Raw genomic sequence first — 18,249 nt, forward strand, 5'->3', positions numbered from 1 at the left:
GGTTTGGATTGCTCTTTTTTTTTTTGGGGGGGGGGGGGGGAGGAGGGGAGTATCCCACAAAATATACATTAAGAGATATAACCTTTTTTTCTTCTTCTTTCTCTTACCCCTATGGGGATATCCGTCAAAGTATAAACTTATCCGAGCTCCTGGAAAGAAAGACACTTATATGCGAGTCCGTGCAAGCACTATACTGCTTCGATTGTTTTATGTCGGTATTCTCGTCTAGGGTAGTAGATTTATTATACATTATGATTTTTCGTAGGCTAGAACAAAAAGGAAAGGCAAATAGTAAAAACTAAACGTGCTCCTCTTCACTCTCTGCCCGCCACCTATCTAACCAACGAAATTCCCTTTTTGTACTCGGATGATTTGCACCAAGGACTCGTTCGTACAGTTGGCAACATCTCTGTATAAGAGACAAAGCCTCTCGGGCCCGTCCTTGATGCTTGAGAGTAAAGGCAAGATTACTCATGCCAACTAGTGTGAGGGGATGCTCGTTCCCGAGTATCCTCTTTCCTACCTCGAATACCTGCAGCTGTATCTCTTGTGCCTCGTTCCACCGCTCTTGCTCCGTATACGTCATCGCTAGATTCGTAAGAGTAATTAGTATTTTAGGATAGTCGTCCGGAAGTACTCTCTTTTCCATCTCTATTACCCGTAGAAGTAGCTCTTCAGCCTCTTTCCACCGCCCTTGCTCAGAATATATTGTCGCGAGGTTTGACATGTCAGTCAACGTATAAGGATCCTCGTCCCCAAGTATTCTCTTCCTTATCTCTAGTACTTGTGTCTGTAGCTCTTCAGCCTCCTTCCACCGCCCTTGTTCATAATACGTCGACGCTAGGTTTGATATGTTAATTAGCGTGTTAGGATGCTCGTCCCCAAGTACTCTCTTGCTTATCTCTAGTACTTGCACCTCTAGATCTTCAGCCTCCTTCCACCGGTCTTGATTTCTATACGTTGTTGCTAGGCTCGCTATGCAGGTCAGCGTATCAGGATGCTCGTCCCCGAGTACCCTCTTTCTCGTCCCCATCAATCGTGTCAACAGCTCTTCCACTTCATTATAATGTCCGTCACTATCCAATGCTCTTGCGTATTTCCATATCAGATCTGACTGTTTGCCATCCTCTACTCCAGGAGACCTGTATGATAGAACGTACTTGGTATGCGGAAACAATCGTCTCCACTTACTCCTGTTCTGATGGTTGTGGTCTGGGAAGATCCGAAGTAGCTTTGTGATGGCATTTTCGATCTGCTCCTGAAACTGATTGTGCTGCTGAAGCCATTTCTGCAATGCACAATGAACCAGTCGGTGCAAGTCCAGTGCAGAATCTTCGGGCCGCCGAGTGACTAGCCTGTATTTACTGAGTACCTGTATAGCATTTTCTCTTTCTCGAATGTTTTCGTTTTCGAAGAGTTCAAACGGGATATCCTTGGAGGCTACACAGGCCGCAAGTAACACATATTCCGCTGCAAGCGCATGACTACGGCGGATCTCATCGAGGGAGATGAATAGCGTGGTGGCCACAGGATCCTTTGCTCCCAACCTCTGTGGTCTTTCCCTTGATGGACTACTATCTAGTTTGACATCGTAGTCGTTTTGTGTCTTCAATTTTGATTGGTAACCCTCAAGTGATACAGCCGTGACATTGATATAAGCTGCTGCTTGGATAATCGCTAGCGGAAGATGTGAAAGCTCTTGCAGCAAAATCCTCGCTTGCTGCTCCTCGGTTGAATCGAAATTTTTGTCTCTGTTCAAGTAGTTCTTCAACATCTCCTTGGCGGAGTCTGGTGTCAGCTCCTGTAGCTCTATAAGCGCTTGTGATGCCATTTGCTCAGCTAGGCTGATTTCAGTTGTTGTAAACACGACAGAGCATCGCGTGGATTGAGGTAGGTAGGCAGTCAAACCTACCCCCCCTGCTGACAAAATCTCACCAGCTCGTAGCGTGATGTCTTCTAGGTTGTCAAAGATCAGCAAGCAATGTGCTGTATCCTCTTTTTCGAGATGAAGTTTTACAAGCTGCTTTGCATCTGCCTTTTCGTCATCCCATCCAGGAATATTGAGCCTCTGGGCAATGCTGTAGTACGAACGTTCAAGACTTTCCATGTTGCTTGCATCCAACCAAAACACTGAGCAAGTCTTGATCTCCTCTCTTACTCTGTATGCAAGCTCTAGCGCCAGCTGCGATTTGCCTGTTCCGCCAGGTCCTACTATAGCCAATCTAGTTGTCGTAGTAGTATGGTCGTTGCTGACCAAATTTGCCTGTAGAGCGGCAAGCTGAGACTCTCGTCCGACAAAATGCTCGTTGCGGGAAAATGGAATGATGGAAGGTGTTCTGTTAGTTGCCTCGACTTCTGTTTGAAGTCTTCTCCATGCTTTTTCCTTCCCTTCGCCATAGTTAATCTGCATGGTTACACCTAGAAGTCCAAAAAGGCAGTACACAATGTCTTCCTGTTCAGTGGTGACGCGATTGTCGGCCCAATGCATTCGCTCGTGTAGAGAGAATTTGTCTAAGGGATGATTCCGCAGTGCTGCGAGCGGAATCTTAGTAATTCCATGCACTAGTTGTTCTAGGGAACTCTTATCCCCTAGCCTCTGTTCCTTGCAGGAGAAAAATTCCACCGATGCTGGCGCAATCAGCTCTTGGAGTGTCCAGCCTCGAGTGAACCACGCGCTTGCCCGGAAGGATGCCTCCCAGTTGGTGCTCTGTACTGTGTCCGTTGTATTGGGCACATCCGATAAAAACACATAGCATTTAGTTGCTTTTCTGTACCAGCGAAACATTGAGTTGATCGCTCGCGAGAGCTCAAGCCTGTCCCATTTTTTGATGCAGCACGTGTCAATCCAGAAGTACTGGAGCTGGTCTTGGGCCGCCTGTTTAGCGCAGAACAGAAGCTTGCGATAGCTGACCTTCTTCTCTTTGTAAGTCTCGCTAGCTATGTCTTCAAAGAGAATTTCTGATTCCTCCCATCTGTGTGAAAGAATAGCATATGGTGGGACAGGCTTCCCGTGAAAGTCTGTTAAGAGGAGTCGGCCAAACTGATCAAAGTGAAGAAGTCGCATAACTGTAGCACGAGAAAATATAGTCAAGGCAGTGCGGAGGTGATGATGCTAGCAGCAGGCTATGAGGGCAGGCTTTTGAAGCACGAAGTACACAGGCGCTGGCTCAGCCCCGTAACCCCCACCTTCCGGTGAAGCGAGAAGCAAACAGCCGGATAAAAACTGCCCGTACCGCAACAGTGCAATAGACAAGCACAGTCCCTTTGATATTGATTTTTTTTGCCGTGAGATCCTGTTCATTCAGATAGAAAGGTCTAGTATTCATATCCAAGCCCCGCTTTCTTCTAGTCTATCCTACAAGTGATATAATCTAATCGACATAAAACGAAATATGTGAAGCAAAACTTTTTGTCCAAAAAATCTACAAAAGGGTATTAATTACTAATGGTATTAAAAAAAAAAGAGAACCAGGATGAGATATATATATATGTATATTCACCTCACTCAGTGACAGAAAAGAAAGGAGAGACACAAACACATCAAAATAGGTGCAATTGAAAGAACACAAGGAAAAAAGGTGGTATGTTATTCCTAGCAACACAGCCAACCACGACGACCACGACGACCACCACACGACAAACAAGGGAGTGAGGTAAAAGGAAAATAGAAAGAGAAGATACACAAGGTCAGACGACCACCACCCCACAAAATCTCAAAACACTAGCTCATCCAAAGCCAGTGATGAGAAAAAACCCAAAAAGGTGTGGGCCAAGGCAACTGACTGACTATTGCAGACCAGTTTTCCGCCTTGTACAAGATGGGACCCTGCTCCCTTCTTTCCTTATGCCCCCATCACCATCCTTTCCCTCTTTTCTAGCCCAACACCCCATTCCTACCACCTTTAACCTGATTTCCTCCCTGGGAGTTTTGCTCTCCTCTTTCCCTCCTCTCTTCTTCGCCGAAGGGTATGAGAGAAATAGAGTTTAAAAAAATAACGAGTGATTCAGCTATCTCACTCATCGCAATATAAAAAAACGTACATAAGGAATAAGTCCCCATTCCGGGTTCGTTAAGATGGCGAAAAAAAGCTTCTCTCAAAGATAGTAACGAGAGAAGATGCAAAAGGAGAATGAAATAACTTTGAGATGTGAAGGCACTAGGCCTCCATCCATGGAGAAAGTAGAAAGGAAAAGGACGCCAACGCCAGTTCAAGGTTAGGAAAAGGGCATCAATGCTAATCTCGTCTCGATCGCTAATGATAAATCAAGATTGTTCAAAAACAAGGAAAAATAACAAGTATTCAAAACACCAAGAGAGTCCTCATCTCTTGCACGCTTTTCACTTAACGCGACGACATGTGACGCATGCTACCGCTGGGCCTTCCAAGCGGCTGTGCGTACTTGGAGACGGGTACCATGTCAGAATGGAGGTCGTTGTTGCCGTTGCCTTCGACATCGTCATCGTCTTCCAAGATGCGTGTTGGCACAACAGGCACGTCGTGAGATCGGTGCTGTAGGCTTGACCGGTCTGGCGTTGTGCTGGCGCTGGCCATGGACATGGAAGTGCTGGACCTGTGGCTTAGGTCTGGGGTGGGGGGAATGCTTGATCCGCGACCGGGGCGGAGCATGCTCTCCTCATCACCATACTCGCTGCCAATGGTGGATTGGGTACGGCCGCCGTGCGACATTTGTCCGACGCTGCTGCGACGATCACTGTGGTTGTCTTCCTCGATGTCAGCGCGCTGGGCGAGTTGAAGACCCTCTACAGCTGCGGCGCATTGCTCGGAAATGTTGCGGATAATATATGCGATAGCATCAGTCTTGTCTCGGAGGACACGGTCAGCAACATCGACCATGGACTGGTTCGAGAAGCGCTTGGAGTTGCGTGCAGGGCTGTTGAAGAGACGGTGCTCCATGTCTGGTGAGACATCCTCGCCCTCAAGGTGCTTGCCTTGAGCAGTGCTTGCTCTTGACTCCTGGCGGCTGTCGACACCAGCTACACCACGAATGGTACCAACCTCAGACTTGTCCTTGATAGAACGGTGGGTAGTTGCCTGAGACTTGGTCTCGGCATCCTGGAAATGGTCCTCCTCGTCCTCTTCAGGTACATCATCGAAGCCAGCCTCGATGTAGTTTGACATGTCGTCCTGGTTGAGGGACTTGACAATGTGTTCCATGTGGTGGGTCTGGCCCTCGATGAGAGCACGGAGGTGAAGCACAACGCGTTGTGCCTCGTCGCGCTGGCGGAGGATAGCAGAGTTGGTGTGCTGAAGAGCGCTGAGCTCCTTCTTGTTCTTCTTCCTCTCACGCTCGAGCTCCTCGGCGATCTCCTGCTGGAGAACGAGAGCCTCGAGAGCATCGTCGCGCTGCTTCTCAGTGCCAGAGAGGCGGACAGTGAGTCTGGCAGCATCGTCCTTTTGCTGATCAATGAGGCTGCTGAGACGGCGGTTCTCACGCTTGTGGTTCTCAATCTTGACCTTGAGATCCTGGGTCTCCTTGGTAAGCTGCTCAGCGAAAGCCTGGAACTTGAGGAATTGCTGCTTCCAGCTCTCAAGCTCCTCGACCAAGAAGTTGTTTCGCTTGGTGACCTTGCCCAGCTCGCTGTCCATGCGCTGCTTGAGGTTGATAAAGTCGGTCCAAGCCTCTTGAGCGTCACGTGAGTATTGGTTGCGCTCGCGCACAATCTCGTTCAGGTGACGCATAGAAACCTTGGTCATGAGTGGCTTCTTGACGGAACCGCCAAAGATTGCCTTGACTCCAGTGTTTCGGCCCTAAATGAAATATTAGATGCAGGTGAGACGGCATTGAATGGTTTGGTACTTACAAGCTTCTCACAAACGTGGTCCATGACGGACATGACAGAATCCTGAGACCACCAGTCGGGGTCTTGGATGCTCTCAACCTCGCCACGCATGACGATAATCTGGCCAGCGGGAATGAGCTTGCCACCACCGTAGGCTGACCGCAGATGCTGTGGTACACCTGTTGGTGCGACTTCGCCATTGAGAGCCTGGGTCAGGCGAGTAATCATCTTGGTCCTCTGGCCAGCCGAAAGAGCAGTTGGGGGACTTGATGTAAGCACAAAGTTACGGTCTAGATCGACAACCAGAGCATCGGTTGGGGCCGTGAAGAGCGAACGACATTCCGAGGTGACACCAAGAATGTACGGACCCGGCTCCTGGACCAGATCCTTGACGTGACGCGCATGAACTACGGGCACATAGAGACCGCTCCATTCGTACACCCTTACGCAAAAGCGCACGGTCTCGGATGCGACAGTGAGCATGGCGGGGTAGTGGCTCGTGAAGATGATGCGTCGGGTTGGTGACAGGGCAGCCTCGATGACACCCACAATGTTGGGAATTGACAAGCAGGTAAAGAGGGGCCACATGGCAAAGTTCTGGAAGCCGGTGGGCGAGGAGGGGAATTGGTAGCACAGAGCATAGTCCTTCATGTCGATGCGGACCAAGTCGTTCAGGCGTGGTGCGGGGAAACTGAGGATGCGAGATACCTCCTCAGCGTGGAACAGGTTGGTGGCCTTGTTCCAGTGAATCCACATACCACGGAGGTAGTCGCCGAGCAAGTTGTACAGGGGATAGCGAGAGAGGAAGCTAAGGCAGTAGGGGATCCAGTAAGTCTCCTCTGGGTTGTCGTAGAAGTCGGGCTCGATTCGCTTTCGCAGGTCGCGAATAGTCTCGGCCCTCTTCTCGTCGGCGCGCGACCAGACACGGAGCGCAATACCATACAGAGTGTGAGAGGAATCCTGCTGCAGAACGAACGAGTGGTGTACGCAGTGGGGCTGGCTTCTGCCAGTGCAAATCTCGACATCGTGAGGGAAGCATGCCTGCGATGTGAATTAGCAGACTGAATTGACAACGGGGGGGTATCATGAGGCATTTGCAAACATACCCTCATGGCAGAGTGCAGAGACCTGGCAATCTCATTATCCTGCTCGAGCCTGGGGCTGCTTCCCAAGATCTCGGGCAGCCAGAAAGTTCCGACGGCACCCTTCATGTGGCCAATCTTGCCCTGAGCGGGAGCGGGAGCCTTGACCCATTGCGAGGGCTCTCGGCCAACACCACAAACCATGTAGGCATGGGTGAGCGTCTTGGGGCTTCTGGCGCCCTGCTTGACGTTCAAGGTGGAGGGGAGGGGCTGGGTGATTCTCGAGTGGAGAGACGAAGTCCGGCTGGGGATGATGAGGCTGTGGTCGGCATTGTCTCTGGTTGGGGGACGCTCGCTGGCGCCGGTGCGAGGGCGCAGGCTCAGAGAGGGAGCCATTGCGAGAAGGTGAAGTTGGGTCCTATCGAGTTGGGCGTGGGACAGTGAAGAGGGAGAAGGAGGGAGTGGTTGCAGATGGGGACCAGTGTAGTAGTAGTAGTACTATAATGACAGTGAAGGACTAGGATGAACACATTGGGGAGATTGTGCCAGTTGAAACCGCAGAGCAGCAGTAGCAAGCCGGGCGAAGACGAGAGACTGGGTTGAGTGAGCGAGGGCGGAGGCGTGGAGCAGCTTTACGCGACCGATGGATTGTGAGCTCAAAACCAGCTTGCTGCGGGTAGTAGAGGAGGGTGGCAGCCAGGGGGAAACATGGCTTTTGGGGACGGCCTGGCAAGGCGCGCGGACTGGATGCTGGGGGTAGGAGGGACGCGAGAACTAGACATGGGTGGCTCTCGCAAGCGTCGGTTAGAGGAAATGAAAGAAGCTTAATCCCTGCCTGGCGCAGGGCCGCTCTGGGGGCACGGGCCAGCTTGCTGTCAGGGGCGGGAGGTCGTGGGATTAACGGCTGGCCTGTTTTCACGAGAGACGCCGGCGGCAACGGGTGCAAGGGCCGCCATCCAATCTTGACGCTGGGCTGCACAAGAGCATTGTACACACTAGAGCATTATCGTGGTGTTGATGAGGGCGAGGGCGGTGGTGGTGGTTGGGGCGCAGTGGGCAGGACAGGACGGACAGCGAGGACGTGGAGCAGCATTGCGGCGCCCTCTTGGCCGCCCACATCCTTCTTCGGAGTGGTGCCCGCCGTGACTCGGGCCGTCCAGGGATGGCAGCAGCAAAGGGTCGGATGGTGGCAAGAGTAGTGTGCAGTGTTGAAGCGGCCTTGTGCTGGATGCCGATTTGGGCCAGATTCGAATCAGGCGTGCGTCCTTGTGCACGACAGGCGCAGACAGCTGCAGTGTGCACACGTCTGGGTGGCGTGCATGAGCCCTGTTCCCGCACCTGCAGCCTGTCCATGCCCCTTGACGTGCTGGCTGGATTTGCTTGTGTATTAATGGCTGCTGCTATGGCTGGTTACCTGCTGCCCCAGTGGGTGTATAGGCCGGCATGCTTACTCACGGTGTACACTGTTGTTGATACCATCCACCTACTACATAACAATGGCGCCCTGCCGGTCCTTTACGCACGCATTGCATCTGCATCGGCTCCACACTCCGATCCAAGCCCGCCGTCGACACGCCTTTTGTGCACCAGCGCTGTTGCTGCTCTCGTTGGTGTAAGCCGGCCTCGATCTGCGCCCTCACTGAAACGCTGGCCCTCGGCCGTCCATCGACAACCAGCAGACCGCCAGAGCAGAGCAGAGCACATCAGAACAGTGTAGTGCAGTGCAGCGCATGAAAGTCGCCGTCGCCGTCGCCGTATCGCAGTATCGCATTGTCGCGGTGCTGGTCGTCGCAGCTGCATGCCATGTATGATCAGCAGCCAGGTGGGCCTGGCAGCCCAAGTATTGGGCGCAGGCGTGGGGAATGCTCCGACGCAGATGCGCCAGCAAGAGGGTTCCTGGTCCGCATCCCTATAGTTCGGCCCAGGCGACCATTTCTGCGCACAATATCCTTCCCTACTGCTATAGCCTGTCCACGTATCGCCTCGTGATAGATACGTAATCGAGGAAGCTGTTGCGCTGCGCTAGATTGCAAGTCTCCCGCCGCAGTTCCCTTGGCCCAAGATGCAAACTCTGTCGGCCTACGCTAATCTGCGCCCATCGACGCCTCCATGGACCCGTCGCATCGTCGTCCTTCAACTACTCGCAGTAGCAGACGTGTAAAATTGTGACCTGCCCCCATCGCCCACCTCCCATTGGCTGCTTTTCCATCTGGCCTTGGCACCATCGCTGCCCGTATCGCGACTTCCGCGTGCTCTGCGCGTCTCTGCGTTTGCATCACGGCATCACGGTCCATCCTCTCAGCACGCCACCGGAGCCCTCCCGCCACACCTTCCCTGCTCCCTTCCGCCGCCTGCCATTGCTTGTAATCCCTTCCCCCCCCAGAAATGGACAACACCTCGAGTGCACCGCTGCTCAACGAGCTGTGCAGCGTTTGGTACGTTGTGATAATTCACTCCCCCCGATAGCGCTGATGATGCTCAACGGGAAACGCTCTAGAATGCTTGGCCACCCGCCCCAATCACCGCTGCACTTTGTTCCCGTCACAGTCGCCCGCCATGCACGGCCGGCCTTGGTAATTCACTGCTGACCCTTTCCCTGTAGCAATACCACACAGTTCAAATACCGCTGCCCTGGTTGCAGTGCGCGCACTTGCTCACTGCCGTGCTACAAGCGACACCAGCAATGGGCCCAGTGCTCCGGCAAACGTGATCCCACCAAATTTGTGAAAAAGTCACAGCTGCTAACACCTGCCGGCATTGACCATGACTTCAACTTCCTCTCCGGAATAGAGCGGGATCTCGACAGAGCTGACAAGGTTGCCGCCCATGCCTCTGCTGCCGCCCCCTCCGAGGGTCTGTCAAATCGCCAGCGCGCTGGTGTGCCCTATGCTAAACTCGAGGCTGCTGCTGCTGTCAATATCATCCGAGCGCCCCAGGGTTTGAGCAGACAAAGGGAGAACAAGTCGCACATGTCGGCCACAAAGTTAGTCGCCCCGGTTAAACCCAACATGTCCACAACACTACTGATCTGTATCCCCAGAAAAGTTTCTCGCAATATCGTATGGACAGTTGAGTGGATAGATGATGCGTCCAAGACGCGTGTGCTTACTCAGACCTCGTCGGTACAACAGATAAAAGATGCCCAGCCCTTTGCCCACTATGGCGTTAATAGCAAAAGCAAGAAACGGAAGCTCAACACTGAAACTCCTGCTACTACCATTCTTGAATCAACCCATCCACAGCAACATGTCGCGCCTGTTGCAGAGGATCAAGACCAGCCACTCCAACAGATCCACGTGGACGTTCCGATCAGCGACGCACAGTCGTCGTCTGTCCGAGGAGGAGCAACCCCTCCTCGGTCAGAAAAAGGACAAACGTTCAAAAGAGAAGCGGACGTGGCAGACGGACACCCTAGCGATAATGATCATGATGAGCCAAGCACCCATACCATGGGTCGTAGCGGGCAGCCCAGGTTTTTTCTACTAAAACCTCGCACGAGCACGAGCCGCCACGTACTCATACCACTTGATTACTCGTGTACACTCGCTGAAAGCCTACATGGCCAGACCATTCTCGAGTTCCCAACTATACATGTGTTTCCTGCAGATATGGATGAGTTACCCAAACAAGAGTTTATGCTAGAGGAAGAGTACGCCAAGCTGGAAGGTGAGCAACAAAAGGAGTTTGACGAGTTGATGGGAGAACTTGATCCTGAGATTTTAAAGAGATTGAAGGAAGGCGAGGATGGGATAGCCAAGAATGGAATAGGTAATGCTGAGGAGGAAGTTGACAGCAAGAAGATCCTGGATGTGCTCAAGCAAGATCTCGGCGGACGCTTGTGATTGTAAATGATCCAATCATATCCACGCTTGGTTAAAACAAAAGTCACTCGTTACATTGTGGAAGCGTCTGATCCCCGCTGCAATCATCAGTCAAGGTCTGGCATGAAGAAACAAGATGTTCTTTTTTTTGCTCATCATGGTTGAGTTGACATGTCCACGCCCTCATGGATCAAGTCCATTATGCGCATTCGGCGCACACCTACAATCTCCAAAAAAAACAACCCACCCGCACCTGACTAGGGTCTACCTTGCATCACGGCGTGCTGTTCAGGATACCCCACTGCTGGACTACAATCGCGGCCCAGGCGTCCGCTTGGTTGCTTTTTTCTTACTAGCCACGCACGACTCTCAACACGCGGACTTGCCTCCCGCCCCGTCACGTCACATTGCAAGGGCGTCACACCCAACGGCCCCGACGTTTCGACTATGCTGTACCTTATTGCTTTTTCGCCATGCTGTAATTCTCTTTCTCCATGCATAAGCATCTCTTTTCTTCCCTAATTCCGTCTTTGTGACGTGTGCTCATGCAAGCCCATCTCCAAGCGTCCAGCGCCCGTCTCCTTACCCTTTTCTTGTCCGTCTCTGGCGGGGAGGCGGACGTGCCGGTACCGACCCAGGGCCTCCTGGTTGCCGCAAGCGTACTACGCGCGCCCCACTTTTCCTTATACCCCCAGACTCTGTCTCAGAGGCAATAAATCCCAACTGACTCTCCAAAACCCTTAATCTATGTCAGACAATTGAGTACATGACTTACCTGCACCGATGGATGGATTTGCCACCCTAGTCGCGGCGCACGGAAGAGCAGACAAAAAGTCATGACTATTGAACGTGCGAGGCGGATCAAGAACAGGCTGTGTGTGGGGGGGGGGGGGGGGTTGCAGGCTATCAGGAGGGAAGTCGCCAAAACAAACAAGGTTTATCCCTTCGCGTACTGAGTTGGTGCAACAAATCCTACTCGGCTTTCTTCTCTGTCACAGGCATCCATACGCCTGCATTCTTTCTTCATGGTCTGCCTCAATATCTTACAGGCCGCTACAGAGTAATCCGCTATCCAAGACAGGTCTATGGCCGAGACGCAAGCAAGGTCTTTGCCTGTCCTTTGTTTTGCGAAACACGTTGCGCACAATACAATTCGGCAGTTTGGCTAATTTGCGAAGTCCCCTATCATTCATCGCTCAGCTACGTACCTGGTTCTGGTTTGTTTTACTTTATCGCTCCGACCGGGCAAGGTCCCCTCTCATATCATCCTTTTCGGAGATAATACCACTATACACATATGAAGTTTTCAACGATAACAGATCAAATGAGGAAAGTAAGTTCCGGATGCAAACAAACGGTTGTTTGTCTTGGTCTTCAGAACTATCGCCTGCCAATATATTTGGCGATCTTAATACGTCGCTCTTATGCACTGGGTATGTCCACTCTGCTCTCTTCATTCGGTCGATAGTTGGAGATGCTTGTTACGTACGCAACTGCTTGTGGTTTGCGGCGCCATTCCCCTTTCCCCGACCGCGACTGGCTAGAGCACTGCGCCGCATCGCAAATCATGCCCTTGTTGTCTGGCGATCCAGACCTCTCTCCCCCCCAGGAAACGTGACAAGTAGACGTTACTTCGTCTGTGTATCAAGTTGCGCCACAGCCCCCGCTCTTTTCATGGCGACAAGCAAGCCATCGGAACCGCAGCCGTTTAATACTCCGATTTGCTATTGCAGCTGAAATGTCCACTCATCCAAGGTGATTTGTCTTGATGCTACTACAATCCATGCAAGGGGGCCGTTGACGACGTTTTTGTCTCTCTTTCCTGCGCATGAAACTGTAGGTCACACCGAAAAACCTCCCATCGTATCAGCGCACATCTATGGTTCGATGTATTATACGAGACTTCGTATTTTCTTGTTGTTACAGTTTTTCCTTTCCTAGGTTCATCCCCATACCAGCCTCACTAGGCATTACGAACACCGGAAAAAGTCCTCGGCATTTGGAATGCGCCGAGCAAGAAGAATACTTAAGAGAATAAAAAAGTTCGCTAAAAGCAGAACGATGCATACCACTTTTTTGAGGGTTCATTCGAGAGAGTAGTTTATAGAAGGGTTTTGCTTCTGCTGTTTCCAACCACAAGAAGAAACGAGCACAATCAACTTTGTCTTACACGATGCTCAAAGTTATCTACAACACATAAAATACTTAATCCCGAGACTCGCGCTACGTCCTGTCACAAAGCACACTAAACCATCACACCTTACAAACTAAAGCAATAAGCACGCTCCCTGTTACATCTTATACGTAGTAGTGTAGAATACACAAGAAACCACTCCCCACTCCTACATCAACCAACCATTAAACAACCCCAAACCGGGAAATTCACAAACAAGCCCAAGGTATACACCCTCCAAGCCGCACCATTTCCCACGTTGCCCAGCACCAGAGCCAACAACAGCCCAGCAAGCACACATCCCAATAATCCTCCCCCTTCCTTGTCTTACCAACCAACCCCCCAATAACAAACAGGGTAACCAGGAGTAAACCAAGCACCGTGTCGTGGCGAATAATGATGTAAACATATACAAGAGGAACGCGCGGATATATCCCCCCCTTCTCCCAACAAATCATCCGGTCGTTCCTGGGCGGGCGTTGGACGGTACTACTCTAAACCTTGTAAGCGAGGGTGTGTGTGTGTGTGGATAAGTACTTGGGCTTACATCTAGGTGCGAAGAGAAGTGGGAGGGTTGTGTAGGGAGCAAAAGAGGAGTAAGGTTTGTGATAAGGTATGTGTAGATGTAGCATAGCAGGGTAAGGGCGGAAACGGGAGAACGCTGGGGACGGGTTTGTGAGAGTTGGGATCAGATCTGTGAGGGTTAGAGATGCTGGGGGGGGGGGGGGGGTCGGCATGTACCTTCTGTTTCTAGGTTCGAGTTGTGTAGGTCTTGAGTATTGTTGAGTTGAATAAAAGGTAAACGGAGTTTTTTTTCTCGAGGACGAAGAAGAAGAAAAAGAGTATGTAGGTATGAGGGCATGTAGATTCGAATTGTGTGTGTACGAGGGGAAATCGCATATCTTTCATTGCAATCATCCATATCTCTCAAAGTATAGTTATCTCTTACTTATATTCAACCCTCAGAAAAAAAAAAGTTCCACATCTCTCATATACCAAGATCCATTCCCCAGCGCATACCCTTACTGCATCACATCCAACAACCCCTTCGCCTTCAAATACTCTACAATCTCCACCACACTCTCCTCGACACTCTTCTTATCACTCCTGATATGAATCTCCGGCTTCTCAGGCGCCTCATACGGCGCACTCACGCCCGTAAACTCTGGAATCTTGCCTTCGCGTGCTTTCTTGTACAGGCCCTTGGGGTCGCGCGCCTCCGCGACTTCAAGCGGGATGTCGACGTAGACCTCAACAAAAGCGAGAGGCGACTCCGAAGCATCGGAGGTGGCAGCGTGCAGGGCGCGGGCTTGCTCGCGATCGGCTTTGTAAGGGGAAATGAAGGATGTTATGGCGATTGTGGAGGAGTCTGCGAAGAGCTTTGCTACCTGTTATATTATTGCGTTAGCCATAACTCCCATCCATTCAATTCTTTCCGTAGTAATAGCTGAACGGTTTTGGGGGGGAGGGGTAGAAGATTGCGCAAATACACACCTCAGCTATCCGCCTGATATTCTCATTGCGATCCTTCTCCGAAAACCCCAGATCCTTATTCAATCCGAATCGCACATTGTCGCCGTCGAGACGGTACGCCGCGAAACCCAAGTGCAGAAGGTGCTGCTCGAGCGCTGTGGCGATGGTGGATTTACCGGATGCGGAGAGACCCGTGAACCAGATTGTGAAGCCGGTTTGCTTGCGGAATTTGTTGCGCTCGCTGCGCGAGAGGGATGGGTGCCATGTGATGTTGCTGTGAGAAAGCGGGTTAGCGATGTCGGTGCGTAACTTTTTTGTATGGCGCGGGGTACTGATATGGTGGGGGAGGGGGGAGCTCACGTCGCCATTGTAGATGATGTCGCGACAAAGTCAGAATCTTGGGACGTTGAGGAAAAGGTAAGGAGTTTTTGGATTGATTGCTCAAATTGTTTGGGTGAGTGCGACCGGTGTGTTTTTTTAGAGTGTCAATCCGCGGGTACACGGCTGATCAGATTTTCTCAACGAATATCTTTGGTCCCAGTAGAAACATTGGATCCCTCTAGCGTGAATGACGTGCTGCTGGGCTTTCGATGCGTGGGGAAGTCATCCTCACAGCGGGTGAGTGACATTACGCACAGTAACGTTATTCATTCATGTAATTCATGAACCAAATTCAAGTTTTAAAGTTAACTATGTAATTATGGAATGCAAAAACCAGCCCCCATACGCTCATGGCTAGAGGACTTGAGGTTGTACCCCAAAATGGCTATACCTAAATGATTAATCGCAGTACGCGCAGAATGAAGTAGTTTTAGAACAAAGTAAATATTTAGGGAATGCCACCTGCAAAACTGGCCGCTCTCGTAGGCCTTTGTCTCAGCTCAGCACTCCTAGCATCACCGTCCCATCCATAGATGGACTGCACCTCACCCCTGCTTCCATTTTTCCTCAACGGTCCACCGTTATCTCCTCCTGTTATACCCCCAGAAGTCGCAAAGTCAAAAGGCTTCCTGCGCCTGACGAGCTGATATCCTCGATCAAGTTCTACTTCAATAGCACACCTAATCTTCAATGCTGTGACTGCTGGCCACACACTTCTCTCACCCTTCAATATCCAGTAATCCATCGCTTCCCTTGTCGGGTTTTCCAACAACTTGAAGAAATCGCCGGGAGTGAATTCGGGTACCAGTGTGAGACTAGGGCCAGGAATGTTTTCATCAAGCAGAAACCGCCGGATTGACAGAGGAAGTAAACCAAGCTCATCCAGCTGTTGCAACCTGTGCTGTACTTCCAGGACCACAAGACGAAGAATCGGCATACTAAGTCGCAATCTGCCGTCCTGTTTGGGGTTGGGGTGGTGCAGGTCAGAACGCAAAAAGGGCGCAAGATAAGGCCGTGCCTGGGAGACAATAAAGTGGTTCACGTTGAAGAGCTCGCCGATACGATGCAGAGGCGACTCGCGATCACGGTAGGACGCGTGTGTGTAGGGACGGAACGTAGTGTTGGATGCTGGAGTCCAAGGAACAATGTTGCCTTCTTCGTCTTTGCACATCATCGTAACCGAATGGAAGAGTGCCGACGAGGCCGTCGCGTTGGAGGCCAGAGCTGCGGACCAGATGAGCTGCAGTTGTTAGTATTTGTTCCATCAAAGAGGGATGGGTAGACGTACGACGTTGGGAGCAGTCAGGTAGTTGAGTAGATTTGGCACGCTGCCACCACTACTAGTTGTGACTGTAATGTTTAACACCCTCTTTGTTTTAGCGTATGCTTCTTCAAAGGTCAGGTCCCCAACATTAGCCCTCAAGAGCTGTTCGAGTACGCCGACATCGAGGAAATGGCCTTGGTTCCACCATCTCTTGACACGGCGTATCATGGTCTGGAGCCGCGTGGTGACTTGAGCGCCATTCCTATATGGCCGGTTTGAGAAGGCTGTCAAATCAATGTTCCTCCCCGTCAGGAACTCGAGCAATTCATCTTCGGTATGCACACCTACCAAGGCCGCTATGAGAGCCCCAGTAGCAGTCCCGGCAATTATTCGGGGAAGTAAACCACGCAGATGCAGCGCCTTGACAACACCCAAATGGCACAGGCCAAAGACTTGTCCGCCTTGAAGCACCAGGACCGATCTCCCAAAGGCCTGTCTCGTATCATGGAGAACATCTAGCTTGGCCTGGTTCGTCAACCCTGTGTCCGAGTTTCTCGACGTAGGATATTGTGTAAGGTTCTCGATTGCATAAGCAACCTGCGTGACGTAGTCTTCGATCAAGAGTTTCGTTCCGGCATAGGCACGGTTGTAGAGTCGCGAGGCAGTTATGTTTCCGAGGTTTCGCACGAGGCCGCTGCGGAGAAGGTTGATGACGCCGAGAATATCGTCGTCTTCTTGGGCTTCGTAGAGGGCGGAAAGACGCTGGTTAATGAGGCGATGGTCGTAGTGTTTGCTCTTTGCGACCTGTCGCCTGCAAACGGCACGGTCAGTCAAATGCACAAGCGTGTTTTCAATTGCGGACAAGACAGCGGACTCACCACAGGTCATAGTCGAGGACCTCATCAAGCTTGTACGCAGCAGCCTCCCATTCCTCAAATAGTTTCGCATTATCAATGGCCTCCAGCAGCAGATCTCTTTGGCTCTTCTGTGTGAACCACGCGTAAAGTTTCTTCAACATATCAGCATTACGCCCGAAAGCGCTTCAGACAACCGGACAGCTGAGATGGCGGACACAGTGGGGAAGACGTACCCTCTGCCAAAAGAAAGCTACGTCGAACAAGCACAGCAAGAAACTCCATAGCGCCCCAGACGCGACGCTCAGCGCATCGCCCATGGCGTTTTGGGTTACTCCAGAAAGTGATCGGCTGACAAGGCCGTAATGTGACAAGGGCACATGTTCATTCGTTGCGTCTATTGGAACGAGTTGCAGGTCGAGTGAGTGGGAACGCTTGTGGGGTGTGGATGCCGACTTTCACATGCCAACCACGTCCGACAGGTACCGGCAGCGCAACCGTATCCATCCGGCAGGAGTCACGGGCCGACGCGTCACCAGCTAACGACGCCACACCTCTCAATTCGGAGCGTGTCTTGAAGCTTAACAACACCACCGTCTGCCAACATTGCAACACCAATACTGTAACATTTTTTTGCTTTGAAAACATGCCAGGATCCTCACTTTGGCTATTGCCGCCGTCAGACCATCCTCTTGGTAAAGTCCTGCCCGCATTGATCGACAAGACATCAAAGCAGTTTGGTTCCCCGCATCGGTTCCTCCCCCACGTCACTCTTACCTCTGAGATATCGCCATCCACACACGGCTCAGATGGACAGGCGTGGCTGGATTCTCTCGATTTAGGGGTGGGTGAGAATGAGGTGCGAGTCAATTTTAAACACCTGGACAGCGAAGACTACTTTTTTCGCAAGTTGTATATTAAATGCCAAGTCGACGACGGGTTGACGAAGCTGGCCAAGCAATGCAGGCGGCATGTCGAAGGATTCTCGGACGAGAAGAAGGCAGAACAATGGGCGAATGAAAGCTACATGCCGCATCTGAGTTTGATGTAGTAAGTGTAAATGTGACGAGTAAAGTATGCATGTGCTGAGTATTGCAGCCACGACTGTCCTGCAGTAGACGCTAAGGGATTGTCATCCGTGGAGATGCTCGAGGTCGCACTTGAAGGAAGCTCTCAGATGAGTGGCTGGGTAGGAGGGAGAGTGGTGTTGGTGCCAACTGACAAGCCCATAGACCAGTGGGTGCCTATAGCTGAAAGGTTGGTTTGATGGTGCAGCAGTGTAATCCACCTGCAGAACGGTTTACTATGAATTTAGAGAATGCGGACAACGCAATGCACAAGTCAACAGATGATTATTTCTGTAGATGTCGTTCATTACTAAACTACTATTATTACAAT

The 18,249-nt window shown here is 51.3% G+C and overlaps 8 protein-coding genes across 8 annotated transcripts; 2 read left to right on the forward strand and 6 right to left on the reverse strand.

Moving 5' to 3' along the window:
* Positions 1-298: 298 nt before the first annotated feature.
* Positions 299-3,064, reverse strand: COCVIDRAFT_92140 (hypothetical protein; the record flags this gene model as incomplete). The annotated part of the gene is made up of 1 exon (XM_014703846.1): positions 299-3,064. One exon carries the CDS (start codon positions 3,062-3,064, stop codon positions 299-301), a length of 2,766 nt encoding a protein of 921 aa, XP_014559332.1.
* A 1,279-nt stretch (positions 3,065-4,343) lies between these two features.
* On the reverse strand, positions 4,344-7,281 carry COCVIDRAFT_24258 (hypothetical protein; the record flags this gene model as incomplete). Its single annotated transcript, XM_014703826.1, has 3 exons — positions 4,344-5,771; positions 5,825-6,844; positions 6,910-7,281. 3 exons carry the CDS (start codon positions 7,279-7,281, stop codon positions 4,344-4,346), a joined length of 2,820 nt encoding a protein of 939 aa, XP_014559312.1.
* Positions 7,282-7,383: 102 nt separating this feature from the next.
* COCVIDRAFT_92183 (hypothetical protein) lies at positions 7,384-7,638 on the reverse strand (the record flags this gene model as incomplete). Its single annotated transcript, XM_014703847.1, has 1 exon — positions 7,384-7,638. A coding segment is annotated over one exon (255 nt), but the record flags the coding sequence as incomplete, so codon positions are not given.
* Positions 7,639-9,270: 1,632 nt separating this feature from the next.
* COCVIDRAFT_13638 (hypothetical protein) lies at positions 9,271-10,727 on the forward strand (the record flags this gene model as incomplete). Its single annotated transcript, XM_014703805.1, has 2 exons — positions 9,271-9,320; positions 9,488-10,727. The coding sequence occupies 2 exons, from the start codon at positions 9,271-9,273 to the stop codon at positions 10,725-10,727; spliced, it is 1,290 nt and encodes a 429-aa protein (XP_014559291.1).
* Positions 10,728-11,163: 436 nt separating this feature from the next.
* Positions 11,164-11,322, reverse strand: COCVIDRAFT_91867 (hypothetical protein; the record flags this gene model as incomplete). The annotated part of the gene is made up of 1 exon (XM_014703848.1): positions 11,164-11,322. A coding segment is annotated over one exon (159 nt), but the record flags the coding sequence as incomplete, so codon positions are not given.
* A 2,579-nt stretch (positions 11,323-13,901) lies between these two features.
* Positions 13,902-14,720, reverse strand: COCVIDRAFT_13639 (hypothetical protein; the record flags this gene model as incomplete). Its single annotated transcript, XM_014703806.1, has 3 exons — positions 13,902-14,267; positions 14,374-14,626; positions 14,713-14,720. 3 exons carry the CDS (start codon positions 14,718-14,720, stop codon positions 13,902-13,904), a joined length of 627 nt encoding a protein of 208 aa, XP_014559292.1.
* A 461-nt stretch (positions 14,721-15,181) lies between these two features.
* Positions 15,182-17,171, reverse strand: COCVIDRAFT_35354 (hypothetical protein; the record flags this gene model as incomplete). The annotated part of the gene is made up of 4 exons (XM_014703849.1): positions 15,182-15,973; positions 16,022-16,808; positions 16,876-17,006; positions 17,088-17,171. 4 exons carry the CDS (start codon positions 17,169-17,171, stop codon positions 15,182-15,184), a joined length of 1,794 nt encoding a protein of 597 aa, XP_014559335.1.
* Positions 17,172-17,497: 326 nt separating this feature from the next.
* COCVIDRAFT_91969 (hypothetical protein) lies at positions 17,498-18,118 on the forward strand (the record flags this gene model as incomplete). Its single annotated transcript, XM_014703850.1, has 2 exons — positions 17,498-17,901; positions 17,950-18,118. The coding sequence occupies 2 exons, from the start codon at positions 17,498-17,500 to the stop codon at positions 18,116-18,118; spliced, it is 573 nt and encodes a 190-aa protein (XP_014559336.1).
* Between the last annotated feature and the right edge of the window lie 131 nt (positions 18,119-18,249).

The sequence above is a fragment of the Bipolaris victoriae genome (assembly GCF_000527765.1).
Source record: "Bipolaris victoriae FI3 unplaced genomic scaffold scaffold_19, whole genome shotgun sequence".
Taxonomy (NCBI): domain Eukaryota; kingdom Fungi; phylum Ascomycota; class Dothideomycetes; order Pleosporales; family Pleosporaceae; genus Bipolaris; species Bipolaris victoriae.